A 20,896-nucleotide genomic window follows, 5' to 3' on the forward strand; every position below is an offset into this window, starting at 1 on the left:
TCGCCTCGGTCTCCCTCTACTCATCTTATTCTCCATAACAGACACCATTATTCTCCTAGGCAACCTATCGTCACACATGACCCCACCACCGAAGCCGGGTTATGCGTACAGCTTCAACCATCGAGTTCATTCCTAACTTAGCCTTTAACTCCTCGTTCAAAGATTCCACCTGCCATAGTTCCCACCTGTTTAAAAAAGCAATCATTTCTCGCTACTTTCATGTCTGTTACGGTACTTCTAACTTATGAATAAGATATTCTGAGTCTACCCAGCTTTCGCTCCCATAAAGCAAAATTGGTCTGAAACACAACGATGTAAAGATAGTTTCATCTGGAACCTGACGTCTTTCTTACAGAACACTTGAACGCAACTGCGAGCTCACTGCATTAGCTTTACCACACATTGATTCAGTCTCACTTACTATATTACCATCCTGGGAGTACACACAACCTAAATACTTAAAACTGTCGACCTTTTCCAGCTTTGTATCACCAATCTGACATTCAATTCTGTTGACTATATTACCTACTGACATGAATGTAGACTTCGAGAGGCTAATTTATTATACAATACTCATTACACCAATTTTCAAGTTCCAAGATATTAGACTGCGGGCTTTCGGCACAATCCGCCATTAAGACGAAGTCGTCAGCAGAGGCCAGACTGCTTACTACATTTCCCTGCCACTTTCTACCTTTCAGCTGATGATCTATGGAAACTACGAACAGCATAGGTGTCTGACCCCTGTAAGTACCCTGAACCAAGAACTCATTCTACCATCAATTCTCCCTGCAGCAAAATTGTCAATATAAATGTCTTTGACTGTTTTTAATAATCGACCCCTAACTCCATAGTCCCCCAGTATGGCGAACATCTTTTCCCTCTGTACCCTGCCATATGCTTTCTCTAGGTCTGTAACCACACTAGTTTTCATCCAACTTCCTCTCAACCGCTGATCGCACCCTCCCTTCAAAGATGCCAGTGAATAGTTTGCCTAGTATAGTAATCAGTGAGATACCTCGATAGTTGTTACAATCCTTGCCGTTCCCTTGCTTATAGACAGGTGCAACCTGCTTTTGTCCAACCTGAAGGTACCTACCTTACCAACACTCCAAGCTACTCCATGAAGCCATTTCATCCCTGCCTTCCCACTATACTTCACCATTTCAGGTGAAATGTCATCTATTTCTGCTGCGTTATGACAATGGAGCTTATATACCACTTCCCTTTCCACTTCCTCAAGCGTAATTTCACCAAAATCATTATGTTCATCCCCATGAGCTTGGTTGTTCGCCACACCACCAGGAAGATTTCTTTTTACGTTGAGAAGATTTTCAAAATATTCCCTCCACCTGTCAAGTGATTCCCTGGGATCTATAATGAGTTCACCTGAATTACCCAAAACATTCTTCATATCCCTTTTCCTTCCAACCTAAGATTCTTTCTTACTGTCCAGAAAGATGTCCCTGCTGCTTGACATAGCCTTTCCAAATTTGTTACCGACGTCTTCCCACGACTTCTTTTTGGATTCAACAACTATTTGTTTCGGTGTGTTTCTTTCATCTACGTAAAATGCACTGTCTGCATCATGCTTTGTTTGGTTCCATTTCTCATAAGCCTCCTTTTTAGGTTTACAAGCTGCTCTCACTTCATCATTTCACCGAGATGTTAGATTTGTCCACCTTTACACACAGCCGTTCATAGGCACTCTTTTGCTGCTTCTATATCCTCAACGTGCTTAGTCTCCACTGTTCGAAAATTCTCACTAAGCTTAATCATATCCATGGTCTCCGAAGACCTTAAAAAGTTGTTAGTGGGACGTAATGCAAATAACATTATTATTAATCATATCCATGCACTTCTGTCTAATTTCCTCGTCCTGGATGTTTGCTATCCTTATTCAATCTAAGGCAGATTTTAGTTTCTCCATCCGAGGCCTAGAAATACTATACTTAGTTCACTACAGATCAAATAGTGGTATATATCATCAAAAATCCCCGAAAACTCGTATATTCCTAACAGATTTCCTGAATTGGAGGTAGGTTAAGAAATAGTCTATTGTGGATCTTGTAGATACCCCTAGCCTCCATTGTGTAGTGCTGAGTAGCTTTACGCTTGAAGAATGTATTCGTAACTTCTAAACACATACTAGCACAGACGTCCAGCAAACGCTTCCCAATCCCATTAGCTTCCCTGTGTTCCCCACACTTACCAATCATCCTTTCGTATCCTTCAGTTCTATTTCCATCTCTCGCATTGAAATTGTCTATTAGCACTATCCTATCCTTGCTGTTGACCCTGACTACGATGTTACTCAATGCTTCATAAAACTTGTCAACTTCATCCACATCTGCGCCCTCACATGGTAAATACACTGAGACAACTCTCGTCCTAATTCCTCCAACTGCCCAATCCACCCATATCATTCACACATTTACGTGCCTAACTGAAACTATGTTGCGTACAAAGGTATTCCTGATGAACATCTCTTGCCCCAAACTATGCTTTTTCCTTTTAAACAGCCGTCCAGTACACTTTATGATCTCTTCCTCGTTATCCAACCTTACACTATTATCACTTACTCCTAGTATATCGAGATGCATCCTCTTTGCTACTCAGCCAGTTCTACTTTATTTCTTCCATAAGCCCCATTAATAATGATAGCTCCCCATCGAATTCCATTCTGTTCGCCAAGTTATTTAAAATGAGACCCTCGTCTGTCAAATGAGAGTGGGACTCCAATACTCCCATAGGTCCGAGGCTTACTTAAAACGTTCTGAGCTCGGTAAATTCATGAAGCAGGATGCTACCCTACTTACACATAGTCCAAGTGAGGATCTCTCCTCTGATGGACTAGGGACCACCGGTGGATGATTAGTCCTAGCCGCTAGGGCACAAGATGTGCCAATACTAAGAATATGTCTGAGATCCCATTTCCGTTCTATAGCAACCGGTATCCCGACCTTTAGGACGACCTACTAGGCCACTCAGCCGTTTCCCAGGGTTCACGAACTAGGACGTGACTACAGTAACCTACACCTTGAACCATCGCTTTGTATTATTATTGTACCGGGATGTACACCTCCACGCCGCTAATTCAAACCTTGCGCCAGTTGAAACTCCTCTGCTGGAGGAAGTCTGAACTTTTTCTAATGTGTTAATTTTCAAGTTTCTCAGAAGATGTCACTACTTGGAAATTTATTAGTTTCTGATCTGGGTCGTTGTCGACGTATTTTTATTTTGCCTGTAGTAAGAAGTGTGAACATTCTCTTCCAGAGGACACTACTGAAGAACTACAATGGTGCACCCTAGTGCGAAGTGAAAGAACTGGTTTTTGGAGAAAGTTTTATTTCAAAAGTTTGTTCCTTGTTAAATTTCTTTCTGTCAAGGTTTAAGTTGGCGATATTAACCCCTTCTTTCCCCTTGTTCTGAATTTAGCCAATCCCGAATTTCTTTAGTTAATTTATGACCAATCTGGTGTGTCTTCCCCAAAGGGGATATCTTGCTTAACCCTAGCCAATATAGTTTTGTGGGAGGGTGTCCTCATTCCTGAAACGCCTCGAACTTTCTGCGAGAGTATATAAACGGCTGATTTTCGGGTCTCCGGGCCACTCCAGTAACATCTTTTGGTGTGTAAAGTACATAGCAGGGGGCGGGAAGCGCCTCTTTCTTCGGGCAACAGTTCAACAACAAGGTAATGGCCGTTTAATAACTTCTTTTCTTGCTAGCTCAGCAGTTTAACTCTCGGGGCAGGTCCGAAGCCTTTCGCCATGTAACTTTCCTCTAAAATGTAAAGACACTTAGTTTCTATTCCATCGTTTTAAACTTAAAACTGGGATAGAGAGTGCTTAACCCTCTCGAGCTCCCAATCATATTGCATTGAGGTGAACTTACTTTCACAACCGTTTCTTCCTTAAAGTGATGTAAATTTGTCTTCTCATATAAGTCACCTCTTTAGTATGGGATTAGCCCTTGCATTAACGGCCTAGTGCCAAGTAGGTTTTGAACAAAATGTATTAGGAGTGCAGATCGCCTCCTCTCAAATTGGTATTTTAGAGGCCATGTAATAAACTTTTCTCACTCAATAGGCCTCAGTAGGTTGGGTATTTTACCCCTGTGTTTATGTCCTTAGAGGACAACTTGAAGGTGGAGTTTGGTGTGGCCTTTTTAGGCTTGAACGTTGAAAGCGGTTTGCTCTTTTTGAAATTTGGTTCTGCGTGCCTCGAGGAGGCTTTACTGTGTAATTTGGAGCAAGTGCTCCTGGGCATGAATGGGGTTTTCTGCCCCTCTGTTGAAACTTGTTTTGGGGTAAAGTTGGGCTAGTTGCCCAAGAATTGCGATTTCGGGGCTCGAAGCCCAAATCCTGTAAATACTGCAATTGTACTTTTGTTGCCTTGCTACTCTGTACCTGCCATGCTTGTTATTTCTTGATTTTGAAAAGAAAATATAACCTTGTTAAATTTTATCTTAACTTTAATTTCGTATTTTGAGGCCCGTTCACCCCCGCACCTTCTTTCACCTCTGCTGTTCCACAGATACCCCGGAACAATTATTATTATTATTATTATTATTATTATTATTATTATTATTATTATTATTATTATTATTATTCCGGAAATATCGTGGATCACAGAGGTGTAAGAATGTGCTGCGCGGAACAGGTGGACAGGGAATTGACAAGAGCATAATTTAGTTTACTAAATTTTGAAAATACACTGACTGACAATGACAATGCAACACCAAGGAGGAGTGGTTCGAAAGGGATGAAAGTTGGGGAAAAAACAGAGACGGAACGGATGAATAATTGATGTTTATTTCAAACCGATATGCAGGTTACACAATGCGCACGGCATCGACTCTGTAGGATTTAGGACCACCGCGAGCGGCGATGCACGCAGAAACACGTCGAGGTACAGAGTCAATAAGAGTGCGGATGGTGTCCTGAGGGATGGTTCTCCATTCTCTGTCAACCATTTGCCACAGTTGGTCGTCCGTACGAGGCTGGGGCAGAGTTTGCAAACGGCGTCCAATGAGATCCCACACGTGTTCGATTGGTGAGAGATCCGGAGAGTACGCTGGCCACGGAAGCATCTGTACACCTCGTAGAGCCTGTTGGGAGATGCGAGCAGTGTGTGGGCGGGCATTATCCTGCTGAAACAGAGCATTGGGCAGCCCCTGAAGGTACGGGAGTGCCACCGGCCGCAGCACATGCTGTCCGTAGCGGTGGGCATTTAACGTGCCTTGAATACGCACTAGAGGTGACATGGAATCATACGCAATAGCGCCCCAAACCATGATGCCGCGTTGTCTAGCGGTAGGGCGCTCCACAGTTACTGCCGGATTTGACCTTTCTCCACCCCGACGCCACACTCGTCTGCGGTGACTATCACTGACAGAACAGAAGCGTGACTCATCGGAGAACACGACGTTCTGCCATTCCCTCATCCAAGTCGCTCTAGCACGGCACCATGCCAGGCGTGCACGTCTATGCTGTGGACTCAATGGTAGTCTTCTGAGCGGACGCCGGGAGTGCAGGCCTCCTTCAACCAATCGACGGGAAATTGTTCTGGTCGATATTGGAACAGCCAGGGTGTCTTGCACATGCTGAAGAATGGCGGTTGACGTGGCGTGCGGGCTGCCACCGCTTGGTGGCGGATGCGCCGATCCTCGCGTGCTGACGTCACTCGGGCTGCGCCTGGACCCCTCGCACGTGCCACATGTCCCTGCGCCAACCATCTTCGCCACAGGCACTGCACCGTGGACACATCCCTATGGGTATCGGCTGCGATTTGACGAAGCGACCAACCTGCCCTTCTCAGCCCGATCACCATACCCCTCGTAAAGTCGTCTGTCTGCTGGAAATGCCTCCGTTGACGGCGGCCTGGCATTCTTAGCTATACACGTGTCCTGTGGCACACGACAACACGTTCTACAATGACTGTCGGCTGAGAAATCACGGTACGAAGTTAGCCATTCGCCAACGCCGTGTCCCATTTATCGTTCGCTACGTGCGCAGAACAGCGGCGCATTTCACATCATGAGCATACCTCAGTGACGTCAGTCTACCCTGCAATTGGCATAAAGTTCTGACCACTCCTTCTTGGTGTTGCATTTGCTCTGTCAGTCAGTGTATATTCCTTCCTTCTTGTTTCTCTTATTTAAAATTTGGTAAATACTAGATCTGAACAAACAATAACAATATAATAGTGAACTCGTTAGCCCCAACAACAACTACATAAAGTCCAAAATCGGGTACAAAAGTAGAGAGAATTATCAGCATGATAATAGAGGGATGAGTATTATAGTTCTCAAACAGGTACACGTTTTTATAAGAGTAGGTTTCCTCCACTAACTTCCATAGCCTAAGAGTCTGAGCTCCAAAACGTAATACAGTCCAGCCTCTCAGATGCATACATTTCTTATAGCGCACAAGGTTATACATTGACAATCCACAAGTGAGATATTTAGAGCCTCTTTTGCTCAATTAATTTAATTTTTTGTTCCAGAAACATAAACAGGGGCAATGAGTGCCCATACTAAATTGCCAAAATGTCAAAAGAGAAAGGTTGATAATGATCGGCAAAAAAAAAAAAAAAAATTCAGGAAGCGATAAACCTGCACTCCTTCTAGAAAACTCCAAACACTAAGTGGGCTTATGGTCCATAGATACAGAGGCTAAGCCTATTCTGCGCCGGGGCGACTAAATGATAAGCATTACATACCAAAAAGTGTTACTAATTTTAAAGGTTAAGAAACTTTAGCCACCCCATACCGAGCTGAATGGGAGTCAACAGAGGGTAATCAAATCAAATCAAATCAAATCAAATCAAATCAAATCAAATCAAATCAAATCAAATCAAATCAAATCAAATCAAATCAAATCAAATCAAATCAAATCAAATCAAATCAAATCAAATCAAATCAAATCAAATCAAATCGAATCGAATCGAATCGAATCGAATCGAATCGAATCGAATCGAATCGAATCGAATCAAATCAAATCAAATCAAATCATATCAAATCAAATCAAATCAAATCAAATCAAATCAAATCAAATCAAATCAAATCAAATCAAATCAAATCAAATCAAATCAAATCAAAATCTCTTTATTTGCAAATGAGGTGTCTACCTCGGTGGCAAATGGTACACTAAAATACAGTATTGTCAAGCACTATTAAATTAACAAGAGAAGAACATTTTCCTATAATACAATATTATACAATTTATGCTAACAATTTCTTCTTCTATTAAACACACAGCTCATCCTTAATAAATTTATACTGTTTACAAATTTCTACTTATAATATCTCCTGTACTACTTACAAATATAGTCAACTGATATACAGTATGTGGAATTACTTCAAATAATACTATACAACTGGTATAAGATTAAAATTTACATTGCATTTATTTACTTTTTTTAAAACCTAAGTAGCATAACGACCTGCTGCGTCTTAACCAGAGCCCCTTTTGCCACCACTTTTCAGAGTTCTTGTCCCATTACATTACATATTTCCCAGTAGGGAATAAAACAGAGCACTTAGATTGGCGAAAAATTTTACATTTAAACCACCGGGTTTAGAAATGTACATGAAATAAAAGAGCTTTGAAACCTTCCCCGGAGCTATCACATGTTAAGGAAATTCTGCCATTACCTTGTGTTGCTGGGCCATGCGACCCCTGCCACTTTAGTATACGCCGCACACAATAAACTGGAGCCATGGCAATGACAACACGGCCTTGAAGCGCAGAGCTTTTATAGTATCTCGAAGGGAATTTCCTGAATTCGTTACAGACAGGCTTGATGTTAGTACACACCATAAATTTTATTTGGCTAGAGAAAATATTCACAAAATTTCCAATTGGTTGATAGATGCAGGGACTGAGGGTGTGGTGATTGGGCATAAGTGTTGATAACCTTGACACACGAACAAAACAATGTTCAAAACTAAGATTAGCTACCTCCGAAAATTAGCTCTCCCTTAGGAATTAATTGTCCTTAATCCCGCCAGAGGGTGCAATTGAGCCGATGTTAGAGACATCTAATGGTTGAAAATCCAAGTGTCTTGCATAACATTATTTCAATTTCAATTACATAGATGGCCTTACAGAAGGCACGCAGTTTAACTGGACGGAGAAGTGCACCCCTAGTACAGACTGCCACCCCCTAAGCTTTCACCACGGTATGAACAGCTTTGAAATCTTGAATCTTGCCGTACATAATGTTTGAGAAAATATATATATAGGTTGTAGTATCATTTGATAAAGAGTCCTTTCTTGTTTATCCTTTGAAGTAAAGTAGTTTAGATAGTGTTTGAGAAGTAGTACACGTTCGGGCTCTTGCGCCCATACTCGATTGCAAGAGCGACCGCCGCTGACGATGTCTGGATGAGGTCACACCCAAGGTACCCTCAGATACCATCCTCCCGTGTATTGTGGGGAGCAACCAAGGCGATGGACACAAAGTACCAAATAACATTGTGCGGGCCAAGGATAGAGTGCGCGGTTGGAGTCCTTCTTCCAAGCCACTCCCAAGGATGATAGTCAAACAGGAGGCAGTTTAGACGAAGTCTCGGCCGAGACGAAGCGGCCCATATCCCGCCGGCATCTCTTGCATGTTGTCACGACGTAGCCTCAGGTGAAAGTAGGGCACTGTAACATTGAACTTCGGGGCAACGGTAACTGACTCACAAACGTGTTACAAGTGGTGCTGGTAAGTTTGACACGAAGTGGCCTTAGGGCACGGTGACATTGAACTTTGGGGCAACAGTAACGGACTCACAGACAGTGTTACATATGGCGCAGGTAAGGTTGACACGACGTCATCTGAGGTGAAAGTAGGGCACTGTAACATTCAATTTTGGGGCAACAGTAACTGACTCACAGACAGTGTTACATATGGCGCAGGTAAGGTTGACACGACGTCATCTGAAGTGAAAATAGGGCACTGTAACATTCAATTTTGGGGCAACAGTCACTGACTCACGGACATTGTTACATGTATTGCAGATAAGGTTGACACGATGTGGCCTCAGGTGAAAGTAGGGCACTGTAACATTCAATTTTGGGGCAACAGTAACGGACTCACAGAGAGTGTTACATATGGCGCAGGTAAGGTCGACACGACGTCATCTGAAGTGAAAATAGGGCACTGTAACATTCAATTTTGGGGCAACAGTCACTGACTCACAGACATTGTTACATGTGTTGCAGGTAAGTTTGACACGATGTGGCCTCAGGTGAAAGTAGGGCACTGTAACACTGAACATTGGGGCAAAATTAAGGGACCCACAAACAGTGTTACATGCGGCGCAGGTAAGGTTGACTCGACGTGGCCTCAGGGCACTGTAACATTGAACATTGGGGCAACAGTAACTACTCACAGACAGTGTTACAAGTGGCACAAGTAAGGAGGGAGAGTGCACGGAGTTTCTGACACGCGTTTGGAGGCAGGGTCCTTAATGGCAGAATAGTAATGAAATCATTGAAAGGAAGGTTTTCAAAAAAAATTTAAGATAACTTAGGATAAAACTTCAATTCATGCAAAATTTCACAACTCACAGGGGCATAAGGCCTCATTATTCTAACTTGGTTATGTAAATTATAATTTAATAAGATGCTAAAGATAGAGATATAATTAAATCAGCAACATCATCACTTGGTGGCATATAATGAAAAAGCCTAGGCCTTCACACAGGACTTATTTGACACAGGTGGACCCTTAAAATCCTTTCGTTTCTCGGGTTACTCACCAAGAGGATGACCAGGAGTAAGGAAATCAAATATAATGCAAGGTCCATGAAATATGGATGCAAGATTGACCGCGGGAACAGAACTTTTAACCATAAACTGATCTCCAGTTTTTTTAAATTGGTGTGTCTTTTTCCATGGTCATACCCCATTCTTACTCTCTGATGAGAGGATTTAAGGTTATTTGTAGCTTTTCTCCATAAATCCCAGATATTCTCTGGATCTATTGTCTCTGGCAAAAGCTCATTGATCGACTACAAATTTGACAGAGGAATATTTGGTTCAAACTTAAGAGAAATTGGAAAAAAACTTGTCGGATTCATGAATGGCCGAGTTAAAGGCTAATGATAACCAGTGTACGAAAGGGTCCCAACGAGAATGATCTTCGTGGTGGAAAGCAATGAGGGCAGATCGAGCATTATGATTAACCCGCTCAGCTAGAGATGGTTGTGGGTGACACGCAGACGTCGTGACATGCGAGAAAGTGAGATTCGAACAGAACTTACGAAATAAATTAGAGGGGAACCCCTTAGCGTTATCAGAAGGAATATATTGACAGAGTCCAAGAGGTGGAAAAAAAAAAGTGTTGAAACAAAAATAGCTGACTGAGCTGTGGCAATCCTAGCCGGAAACAGCCATGAGAAACGTGTAAAACCATCTACACACACAGGAATTAATTTATTCCCATTCCCATTAGATAGAGGGAAGGGCCCGACGTAATCAATGTACAATCGCCAATCAAACGAGACTTACATGTTATAACCAGTTCCCTAATCTCGCCGTCCATACTCTTCCAGATAAACATTTCCCTTATCTTTTCTCTAGTTTTGAAGATGCCTAGATGTCCCCCTAATGCGGTTTCATGGTAAAACATGAAAATTATGGGCACTAGAACAGGTGGAAACACAGTTTTAATTTCTGATCGTTCCCCGAAGGGCAACACAGAACCACATTCACCAAAACATAAGTGAAAACATGTTTCCCAGAAGAAAGGTTTTCCATAACAGGAGCCAGCACCGGATCATCACGTTGGTATATCGCTTTATCATGAAATAACAAAGGGGCATCAGTTAGAATAACACTTACAGTAGGAGGTGTGGAAATAGATGTCTCAACGGGCTTTCCTTCCTGTCAACAACATCAGAATCGCCGGAAAACATTCGGCTTAATCCATCCGCGACCACATTTTCAGATCAGCGAATGTCTCGTACGTCAAACTGAAACGCTCAAATCCGAATCGCCCAACGGCGATTTTCCCGGTACGTCGGGGCCTTGGCAGAACCCAGCTCAGAGCCTGATTGTCGGTCTATAATTGAATTTAACTTGCTCAAGGTAAGGACGGAGATTTTCTAAGGGAAATAGGACGGCCAGTCCTTCCAATTCTTATGTAGAGTACTTGGCGTCAAGACGTGAGAAGGTTCTACACGCATAGGCGATTGGCCGCCTTCCTAGTTCAGATTCCTGTAGAAGAATCTTAGTGACCGCGCATGAAGAGGCGTCTGTGTGTACAATTAACTTCTTGGAGAAATCTGGCATAGCCAATACCTGGGCGTTACACAGAGCCAATCACAGTTCCTCTAACGCTGCTTACTGCAACGGCTCCCATTCAAACTTGATAGCTCTCCTGCGCCCTATTACCGAAGTTGGGGATGATTTTCTCAAAAATATCTAGCAACCCCTTTAACATCCTTAGAAGGCCTGAATTTACGGATTGCGTGCTTTCTGGAATTATCGACTGAAACTCCATCTGGTGACACAATATGTCCCAAGTAGGACAGAGATTGTTTAGCAAAAGGTACCTTTTACAACTTGACCGTCAGTCCAGCTTTACGAAGGCGTTTCAGAGCTTCCTTCAGATGAGCTGAGTGTCCTTCGAAGGTCTCAGAAAAAATAACTGCATGATCTAGATAATGGTACAGTTATTCAAATTTAATATCGCAGAAGACCCTATCTAGCAGCCTAGTAAGAACCGCCGTGCCCGTGGGGAGCACGAAAGGCACACGGTTGTATTCATTGAGATTCCAGTCGGGAGCGAAAGCAGTCAGATGTTTTAATTCTTCCACCAGACGTATCTGATTATAAGTTTGGTTGAGAAACAAGGAAAACATGAATGCAATGGGGTACTGATTGTAGAACAATCTTACGATTTTACTTCATGTAATCAATTACTGGCCTGAAGCCACCTTGAGGTTTCGACACCAGGTCGATAATTTCGTTTAGGGCCTTCATTTTTAGCGGAGATAACCTGTAGGGAGGAAATCTTATGGGGATCGAATCCGTAACCTCAATCTTGTACTCACTTAAGTCAGTTACACCTAGATTTTCCGAAAACACGTCGTGAAATGACTGACATAATTTACGGATGAAACTAGTTTGTTCCTCAGGTAGATGCCTAAGGTCAAATGACATCTCACTCTGGGGAGGCGAAATAATAGGAGATGCTACAGAATAATATTTCAAAAGAGGGTGGTGCCATATATTGTAATTACTTCTAAACTTGAATGTGCAACATTTGCTTTGAAAATCGAGCACGATAGAGGAATCTGACAGGAAATCTGCTAATATCACAGGGCATGGCAAATTTTTAGCAACAAATAACTTAGATTTACACGTAAATTTGGAAACATGAATTTCTAGGGGAGAAGCGTTAGCGGAAACACATTTTACAGAAGAAGAAACATATTCAGGTAATTTAAACGGTACTGCAGCTTGGAATACCATTCTACCGAAATGATGGACACAATACTTCCTGAATATGAAAGGGCCGTGACCAGTTCGTTATCTGAATTTTAAGGAAGGGCATGAATCTGGAGTACCGGAAGAAATTTTGAGACATACTTTAAGACCTTTGAAGATGGTTTCTTTCTTGATTATGTGTCATAGTACTCTCGGGTACTGAGCCTTCAGATGCAGATAGGGGTGAAGACGCAGCCAGACATCCTAGTTACAGTAATCACCACTGGATACACTAAAAGGTAAATGACGCCGGCCGATTTTCTTTTCTTAAGGCTTATCACTGCTGCCCACATGACTAGTTACATATTAATATTACCAGACATAAGAATAACATACCAACCTCAATGTAAGCATCGACAATGGACTTCTCTTACAGCAGTAGATGATAACATTTAAGATAAAATAAATCAAGATATCCATAATTGATCCGGTTCCACGCTCAATGAGGAATTAAGGAAGAAACCACACTTTCTCATTTTTACTCAAATTAATGTTAAATATTTCTGCCTTTATTTTGATATACGCCTTTCTACAACCACATTCTTGAAAAGAGGGGTGTTTTAAACGATGCAATTTGTTTAATAAGTCTTCTCAGTGTGATTTTTGAAAGCTCCAGAAATTACTTATTGCCTTTCCTTTCTTTTGCTCGAAATTCAATCAATCAAACAAACAATCAATCAATCAATCAATCAATCAATCAATCAATCAATCAATCAATCAATCAATCAATCAATCAATCAATCAATCAATCAATCAATCAATCAATCAATCAATCTTCCTCCCTCCTTATCAGGATAGCGACGAAGTGTTGTGACTGCACGTATGGAATGTGGTATCGGATTGGACGGGAATTTGAGTACGTTAAAGTAAATGGTTTAAATTCCCTTGCATTACATTCAATAGCTTAGGCACTTAAATGGCACTCATGCAATACACAAAAATGGAATGACAGGTAACTTGTCCTCTTACAGGGTCCACCTGCAGACAGAGCGACAACTCAAACAGCTTGGATCCGACTTATTACTTCCTGAGCCACTGAAAACAAACATTGTCGTACATCACTCCTGTGTGACACACGTCAGGTTCCGTATGTTCCCAGATGAAATCGAAAGGGTTCGGATCCGGGTTTCTCGCCGACCACCCAACGGGCCTTCAACGCCCATTCCACCTCTGCAGATAGGTGGCGCTGGTGCTGGTGTTGTGGGAAACTGCGGGTAGGACACACCAACATTCCTGTCACACTTTGGGAACTGTTCCCCTCCCACACAGCCGTCTTACGGAGACCTCGTTTCTGAACAAGATACAATCTCTCTCAATACTTGTTCAACAGGCTGCAGTGTCCTGCCATAGGATGTCCGTCAGCAAGTTCTGTTGCACGAAGAGAGCGCCTACAATGAGCATGCACACCACCATTCAGAGCAGCTGTCATCCCTCCACTGAGCCCATCGTGTAGGGCACTTGGCAGCGTTGCCACATGTTCTGAGGTGATTGCCGTAATATTTCTGTACTAATCTACGACTAAATACTTCGAGGAACAGTCATGCGTCTCGTGTTCCGAGCTATTAACGAGTTGGATATCCGCCAACACTTGAGAATAATTTATACTCCTGCGTGGCGGTACAAGCTACAGGGATGTATGAACATCTGCCATCCATTCTGAATGGTTATAAGCGAAAAAAATGCATTTATATTTCAGAGGAGGTGCCTCTAGATTACCCCACATTTATACCTTAGGCCCGGAAAGCTATTCAATAGAGTCCGCTTCGAAACATTGTGCCGACGCAATAAACACATCAACGTTCCCCTGTTGCGAAGCAGTGAGATTACTTCATGTCTCGTGAACAGGAACGCACACACATCAGCTACATCGATACTCCGGAACAGGAAAGCATTGAAACAATGACGGTGCTATGCTTATCGCCTCGCCTCACTCCGCGTGACATTGCCCTGAAGAATTCGCTCCTCATATTGAGAATCGCGAGTCAAGTTATTAACATAACAATGTACTCCAAAATGTAAGGTCTTTCACACGAAAAAGGGACATTATCGTTCTCAAAGCAGGGTCATATTATAACAGAAAGTTGCTTCCGTTTTTCAAGTGCAAACGTTTCTAAAATTATGCTTCAAAATTTCAATTTGAAGTAAATTTTTAAACTTGAATATGTCAAGTCTGTTACTGTACACATAATACCGATCATGGGCTCTTCTGAGATTTAATCACTCATTTTATAATTATTCCAGTTAGTACACTTACATAGACTACTAGGTACCGCAAGGTTTTTAAACTGGCTTAGGTATACGTAGAACACCTATTTTAAATTGCTTTTAAATTTCGTTAATCAAATTAGTTACTGTCTTAGCGTGCATTTAACGGCAAAATTGATTCTTTTAGTACCACTGTATAAGCGCGTAGTAGCAGTAGGGCAAAGCGGATTCAGAAACATAGCATCAGACTTTTTTTGCTGAGTCAGCACTCGAGGTCTAGTAGTGTAGCATGCGGGTTCTGACTCGAAGTCATTGACCCCTAGTACTGTTGGTGCACAATGTCAATTTGCGGATTTGAATAAGAGAGCGAGCCTAACCTCACAGTCGCCATCTAGAGGGACTAAACTTGAATTTAACGGCGAATTGCCCTTCCCGACGCCGAAAAGAATGAGCCTAACCTCACATCCGCTATCTTGAGGGCTTACCATTAGTTTGACGGCAGGATGCCCTTCCCGACGCAAATTGCACAACATGGCGGCTATACACAGCTCCTTATGAGACGACCTAGAGGCGCCTGAGACAGATGGCGGCTATACATAGGCTCGTATGGGACGGCCGAATGGCGATTGCGCAAGATGGCGGCTATAAAGACAGCCCAAAGGCGCTTGCGCAAGATGGCGGCTATACATAGGCTCTTATGAAACGGCCTAGGAGTGCCTGCACAAGATGGCGGCTGCTCTTATGAGAAGCCCTATGGGCTCTTGTGTAAGATGGCGGCTTCTCTTATGAGACTGCTCAAGGGCGCTTGCGCAAGATGGCGCCAGCTCTTATGAGGCGGCTTACGTGGCGCCTGCGTAAGATGACGGCTATACAAAGACGGCCTAGGGGCGCTTGCGCAAGATGACGGCTATACAAAGACGGCCTAGGGGCGCTTGCGCAACATGGCGGCTGTACATAGCCTCTTATGAGACGGCCCAAGGGCTACTGCGCAAGATGGCGCCAGCTCTTATGAGGCGGCTTACGTGGCGCCTGCGTAAGATGATGGCTATACAAAGACGGCCTAAGAGCGCTTGTGCAAGATGGTGGCTATACGCAGACTCTTATAAGACGGCCTAAGAGCGCTTGTGCAAGATGGCGGCTATACACAGTCTCTTATGTCCTCCTCTGACCGGACACAGCCGCCCTCCTCCTCCTCTTCCTCTGATGGGGCGTTGGAAGTTAGCTTATAGCTTTACTTTATGTTTCTATCCGACAAGTCTAAACATGCATAACCAATGACGACGCGATCTTTTGCTTAAGGCTTTGCGCATTACAGGTGTGAGCACATGTTATTATTCTGTTTTTAACTTGCAGTGATGACGTTATCATGTTTAGACTTGTCCTTTATGAAGGTTGCTTATCCAAGCCTCTATAGATGGTATGAGTAGGTGTAAGGAGGCAAAGGAATGCAATGAGTACACCATTTTGAATTCAGTGGAATATTATTTACAAAATTAATACAATCTACTACAACAGTCTAGGTTTTGCTGTAGGCAAGGTTGCTCTGCTCCTTAACAGCTTTCTGCGAAGAGGTAGCATGCTTCCAAAATTGTAACGTCTCCTGCAACATTCAAATTAAACAAAACATTTAGTTACAAGATATTAGAATCATTGCGTATTGCCGGTTTTCACTTTACAAAGGTGACAGAATGAGTGTATCCCCCTAATTCAATACATGATATATTCCATCATTAAACAGAGTAATCAAATTCAAACATGTTTCGGCTCGTTTGAACCATCTTCAGGGAAAAGGGGGGGAATTTTGAAGTAATTTACATAATATAAGCTAAAAAATGCCGAAAAACTTAATGAAGGAACAAATGAAAACACAAAAGAGAGCCTAGACGGAAACAAAATTAACACAATGTACAATATCTACATCATCATGTGCAGCAAAAAGCAACTCACTGCGGCAAAATTTAGTGAAACAGGGGTTAACACAAAACATAATTGAAACTAAAAACTGTGTTAACCTAAGAAGAAAAGAAATGAAAACAAATGATACAGAAGGAAATGAACAATAAGTGCAAGTATTGAGCTTGCGGACCTCTTAGTTTACAAAATATGCACTAAAATGGCAAAGTAGGCACTAAAAACCAACCCGAATATACCATCTGCTCATCATTTAAAATTACTCAGTATACGTGAATCATGCCACTTCGTTCTCAGCTAAACGGTTTACGCCAAGGAACAAGAAAGGTAAAAGTAATAATGATTATAATTATTTATTATAAATATTATTAATACAATTGAAGACACTTATCTCTTACAGACAATAATTATGTGAACAAGACACTTCAAACGAATCTTAGCACATGTTACAGTGGACAACCAGACATTGTTCCAAATTTTTCACATTAAATCTTTACCTGCTGTCAGTTAATATAGTTTTAAATTGTGAAAATGACCATTCCACTTCACGTGAGGTCAGGAGACAGTATGTAAAAGCAGCTAGCTCTGCTGGTAGTGATGGTGCTGCAAGAACAGCAGTGATGGCCAAAGCATCCTTCCAGCCGGGATTCCTCTGCATTATGCTACGAAATGTGGCACTGATCTTAGCTCCTATCCGTCCATTAAGGTTAACCGTTGTACCTCGACCACAAGAACAGTCCTACGGCCTTCCAGCTGCTTTATTATGGAAGGTAGCTGTTCCAAATTTGAAGAAATGTATGTGAGAACGTTGAAAATCTTCGGATTGGCCAGTGCAGCCTTAGTTCCTATAATGCTTACTCCATCTTCATCAAAACTGTCCACTACCTGCACAAAGTAATAAAATTTCACTTACCTAATTTATACAGTGTTATATGTGTTACACTTCATAAAATAACTGCATTAATACACCTAGGATTAACCATTAAATATAAAAGAAGAAGAATATTCCTAGAAAAACTGCTGAAAAATGGTTTGATAACCTGAAGCATGAAAGTAATTTTAAGACCGTTAATTCTACATACCTCTCCAATCTTATTGACATTCTCGGCATAGTACAGGGCAGCACACATCCATGTGCCCAACAGGTCAGAACAGGCCGAGGTGGAACGGAGACGTCAGGGAGTGCATTCTTAAAAGGTGATATCCGGGAAGGAGCCTTCAGAAACACATTCTTCACGCTCGAGATAACTGAATTTACCTCTCGGAACGTGGCTCTCACTTCCTCGGCAAGTCTATGAAGTGCATGAGCCAGGCATGTAAAATGTATCACCTTCGAAAAAAAAAACCACTTGTAATGCCTTTCCGGATTTCAGCATATATGAAGCACTGTCAATGAGTTTCTGGTCATTATCCTTTCCTAGCCACAAAACTCCTGCAAGAGTAAATAGAGAAACTGAATAAAACATACATCACAGTTTATATACGTTACGCATTTTTAAATTAGAACTGTATTTTACTATTTATTAAATGATTTGGGTGTGAAGAATTACCTACGCAAAGAGTCTATATAAATAAAATTGTTTCTGTTTGTCTGTTTGTCTGTCTGTTTGTCTGTTCCACCATCACGTCGAAACGGCTGGATAGATCTCAACCAAACTTCATATTTAGAGTATACTGACCCCGGGGAAGGTTTCGATATGCATATCATTTTAAAATCTTTGAAAAGACGGGGGTTTTATAGGAAAAACGGTTTTCCTCCATTTTCTCTTATACTATTATAGGCAAAATATCGAATTTGTCGTATAAGGACGAGACAAAGCTCAATTTAATCCTCTTGACGCAAAGAACAAAACTCGGTAAGCCCTACGGGCCCGAAAACCATGTTTTAAGGCCCTAAAACCAACCGTTACGGAGATATTGGCACCACACTACCCCTGCTCTAGGAATCGGATAAAGAAATGAACTGCCGTAACCATGGCAACGTCAGCTCCAGGATTCTAGGGCAGTGAGATTATGCATGTACGTTTGGGCATAGCTGTCAACCAAAATAGGTACAAATAAGACTTAATATCTGGGAAAAAAATATACTGTTGTATAAGGCACTCATAGGACTCCTTTGGGCGGGGATGGAAAGGGGGTGAAGAACGAGTGTAAAAATCTATATAAATAAAATTGTTTCTGTTTGTCTGTCTGTTTGTCTGTTCCACCATCACGTCGAAACGGCTGGATAGATCTCAACCAAACTTCATATTTAGGGTATACTCATCCCGGAGAAGGTTTTGATATGCATATCATTTTAAAATCCTTGAATAGACAGGGGGTTTATAGGAAAACCAGAATGGTTTTTCCACCATCACGTCGAAACGGCTGGATAGATCTCAACCAAACTTCATATTTAGAGGATACTCATCGCGGGGAAGTTTTCCATATGCATATAATTTTAAAATATTTGAATATATGGGGGGTTTATAGGAAAATCAGAATGGTTTTTCCACCATCACGTCGAAACGGCTGGATGGATCTCAACCAAACATTGTATTTAGAGTATACTAATCCCGGGGAAGGTTTAGATATGCATATCATTTTAAAATCCTTGAATAGACGGGGGGTTTATAGGAAAACCAGAGTGGTTTTCCCACCATCACGTCGAAACGGCTGGATAGATCTCAGCCAAACTTCATATTTAGAGTATACTCATCCCAGGAAAGGTTCCGATATGCATATAATTTTAAAATCTTTGAATAGACGGGGTGTTTATAGGAAAACCACAGTGGTTTTCCTCTATTTTCTCTTATACTATTGATTTTCTGTAAACTTCGTTTACCGTACGTGAAACGTCTCTTCATTATAAACAACTTTCGTTATGTTCATAATTTACCTTACTCTTCACATGACGGAGAAATTTACAATTTTCTGCTGGTATCATGCTCTGCATTTAGTGACCGACAGACCGACAACGAACCTACAGGTTACCATGGCAACGTCTCTGACTGCATGCCAGTAGGGAAGTAACGTATTGCCATTTTCCTCATCATGCTTTTAAATTCGTGGTTGTTCCTTGGGTAGATGGCAAGAGAGGCATCAATCGGCTCATCTGCGGGATATTGGCGGAATATCGTTGGAGGTTATAACCGCCCTCGAATAGATTAAGTAATAACACCATTAGTCATCTTCATATTTGTTTACCTAAGAATCACTGAACCTAAATTTCTCCTCTGTTAGCGCTTTATTATATCCATAACTCACGGCATTTATTTATTTGTCGTTATCCGGCTGTCCTCAGTTATAATCCATTTTCTATTAGTTTCAACATTCTTAACTGTATTATTTTCTTCCTTAATTACGCCGTATGTACGTGAATGCTAGAAACTACTGGATGCATTTCCACCAAGATTCGTATTTAGAATACACCTGTCCTTGATAGGTTTCAGGGCAAATATTGTTTCTAAATCCCTGAACTAACTGGGGGTTTATACGAAACCGAAACAGTGATTTTGCACTTCCAAAAAATATACACAACAAAAGTTTATGGAAGTCTACCTACCTTGGTAGAAATTAATGTCTAAACCTTTTTTTCTCATGTGCATCATTTCGATACGAGGATCAATAAGGGAGATATCATTAAAGGACCGTTTTTCTGTACAAGTCCCATCGGACTTAACTCACGAGCGGGTGCGTGTAAAGCGTATTCCTTACAACTTGAAAACTACTGAAGACATTCGAAACAAAATTTATATTTAGCATCCACCTGTCCAAAGGTAGGTTTTAAACGTAAATAACATTTCATGTTCCGGAATGGACTGGCGGTTTATAAGGAACCGAAATGGTGATTTTACTCTTCCACAATATATACAGAACAAGACCAACCTGACTGGAAATCGACCAAACCTGATGGAATTCCACCTCTAAACCTTTTTTTTCATGTGCATTTTTTCGTCAGGAGGATTAATAAGGGAGATATCATGAATGGTCACTTTTGCAGGTTAAGTCCAGCGGACATAGCCCAAAAGGTGTTTTACATGGAGCAGATTCCTTATCTATATAAATCAAATCGTAACAACTGTGTACCTCTACACTGACTATTTTGGCGAAATTTTCGTACAGCTTTCCGTTTAAGGGGTAATAATAACAATCTCCATAATTTTTGATTTCCTGAAAGTCCTAATTTTTACCCGCCTCGCCCAAAATCCACATTGTGGCATAATCTGCCAGAAGAATAAGAAGATAATTGAAATTTGACAAAATTATACGTTTTAGCGTGTAACGAATGAAAAATCCTATATCATTAAATTT

General features: G+C 41.7%; 1 protein-coding gene across 1 annotated transcript in view; it reads right to left on the reverse strand.

The window, feature by feature from the left end:
* Nucleotides 1-16,208: 16,208 nt before the first annotated feature.
* LOC137503333 (zinc finger protein 248-like) overlaps nucleotides 16,209-20,896 on the reverse strand; it is a 30,909-nt gene continuing 26,221 nt past the window's right edge. Inside the window, exons 2-3 of the mRNA XM_068230888.1 lie at nucleotides 17,324-17,488; nucleotides 16,209-16,292 (exon numbers count right to left, since the gene is read on the reverse strand). Of these exons, the coding sequence (XP_068086989.1) occupies nucleotides 16,209-16,292; nucleotides 17,324-17,488 (249 nt within the window). The remainder of the gene's footprint in view (nucleotides 16,293-17,323; nucleotides 17,489-20,896) is intronic.

Source organism: Anabrus simplex, chromosome X, assembly GCF_040414725.1.
Source record: "Anabrus simplex isolate iqAnaSimp1 chromosome X, ASM4041472v1, whole genome shotgun sequence".
NCBI classification, from domain to species: domain Eukaryota; kingdom Metazoa; phylum Arthropoda; class Insecta; order Orthoptera; family Tettigoniidae; genus Anabrus; species Anabrus simplex.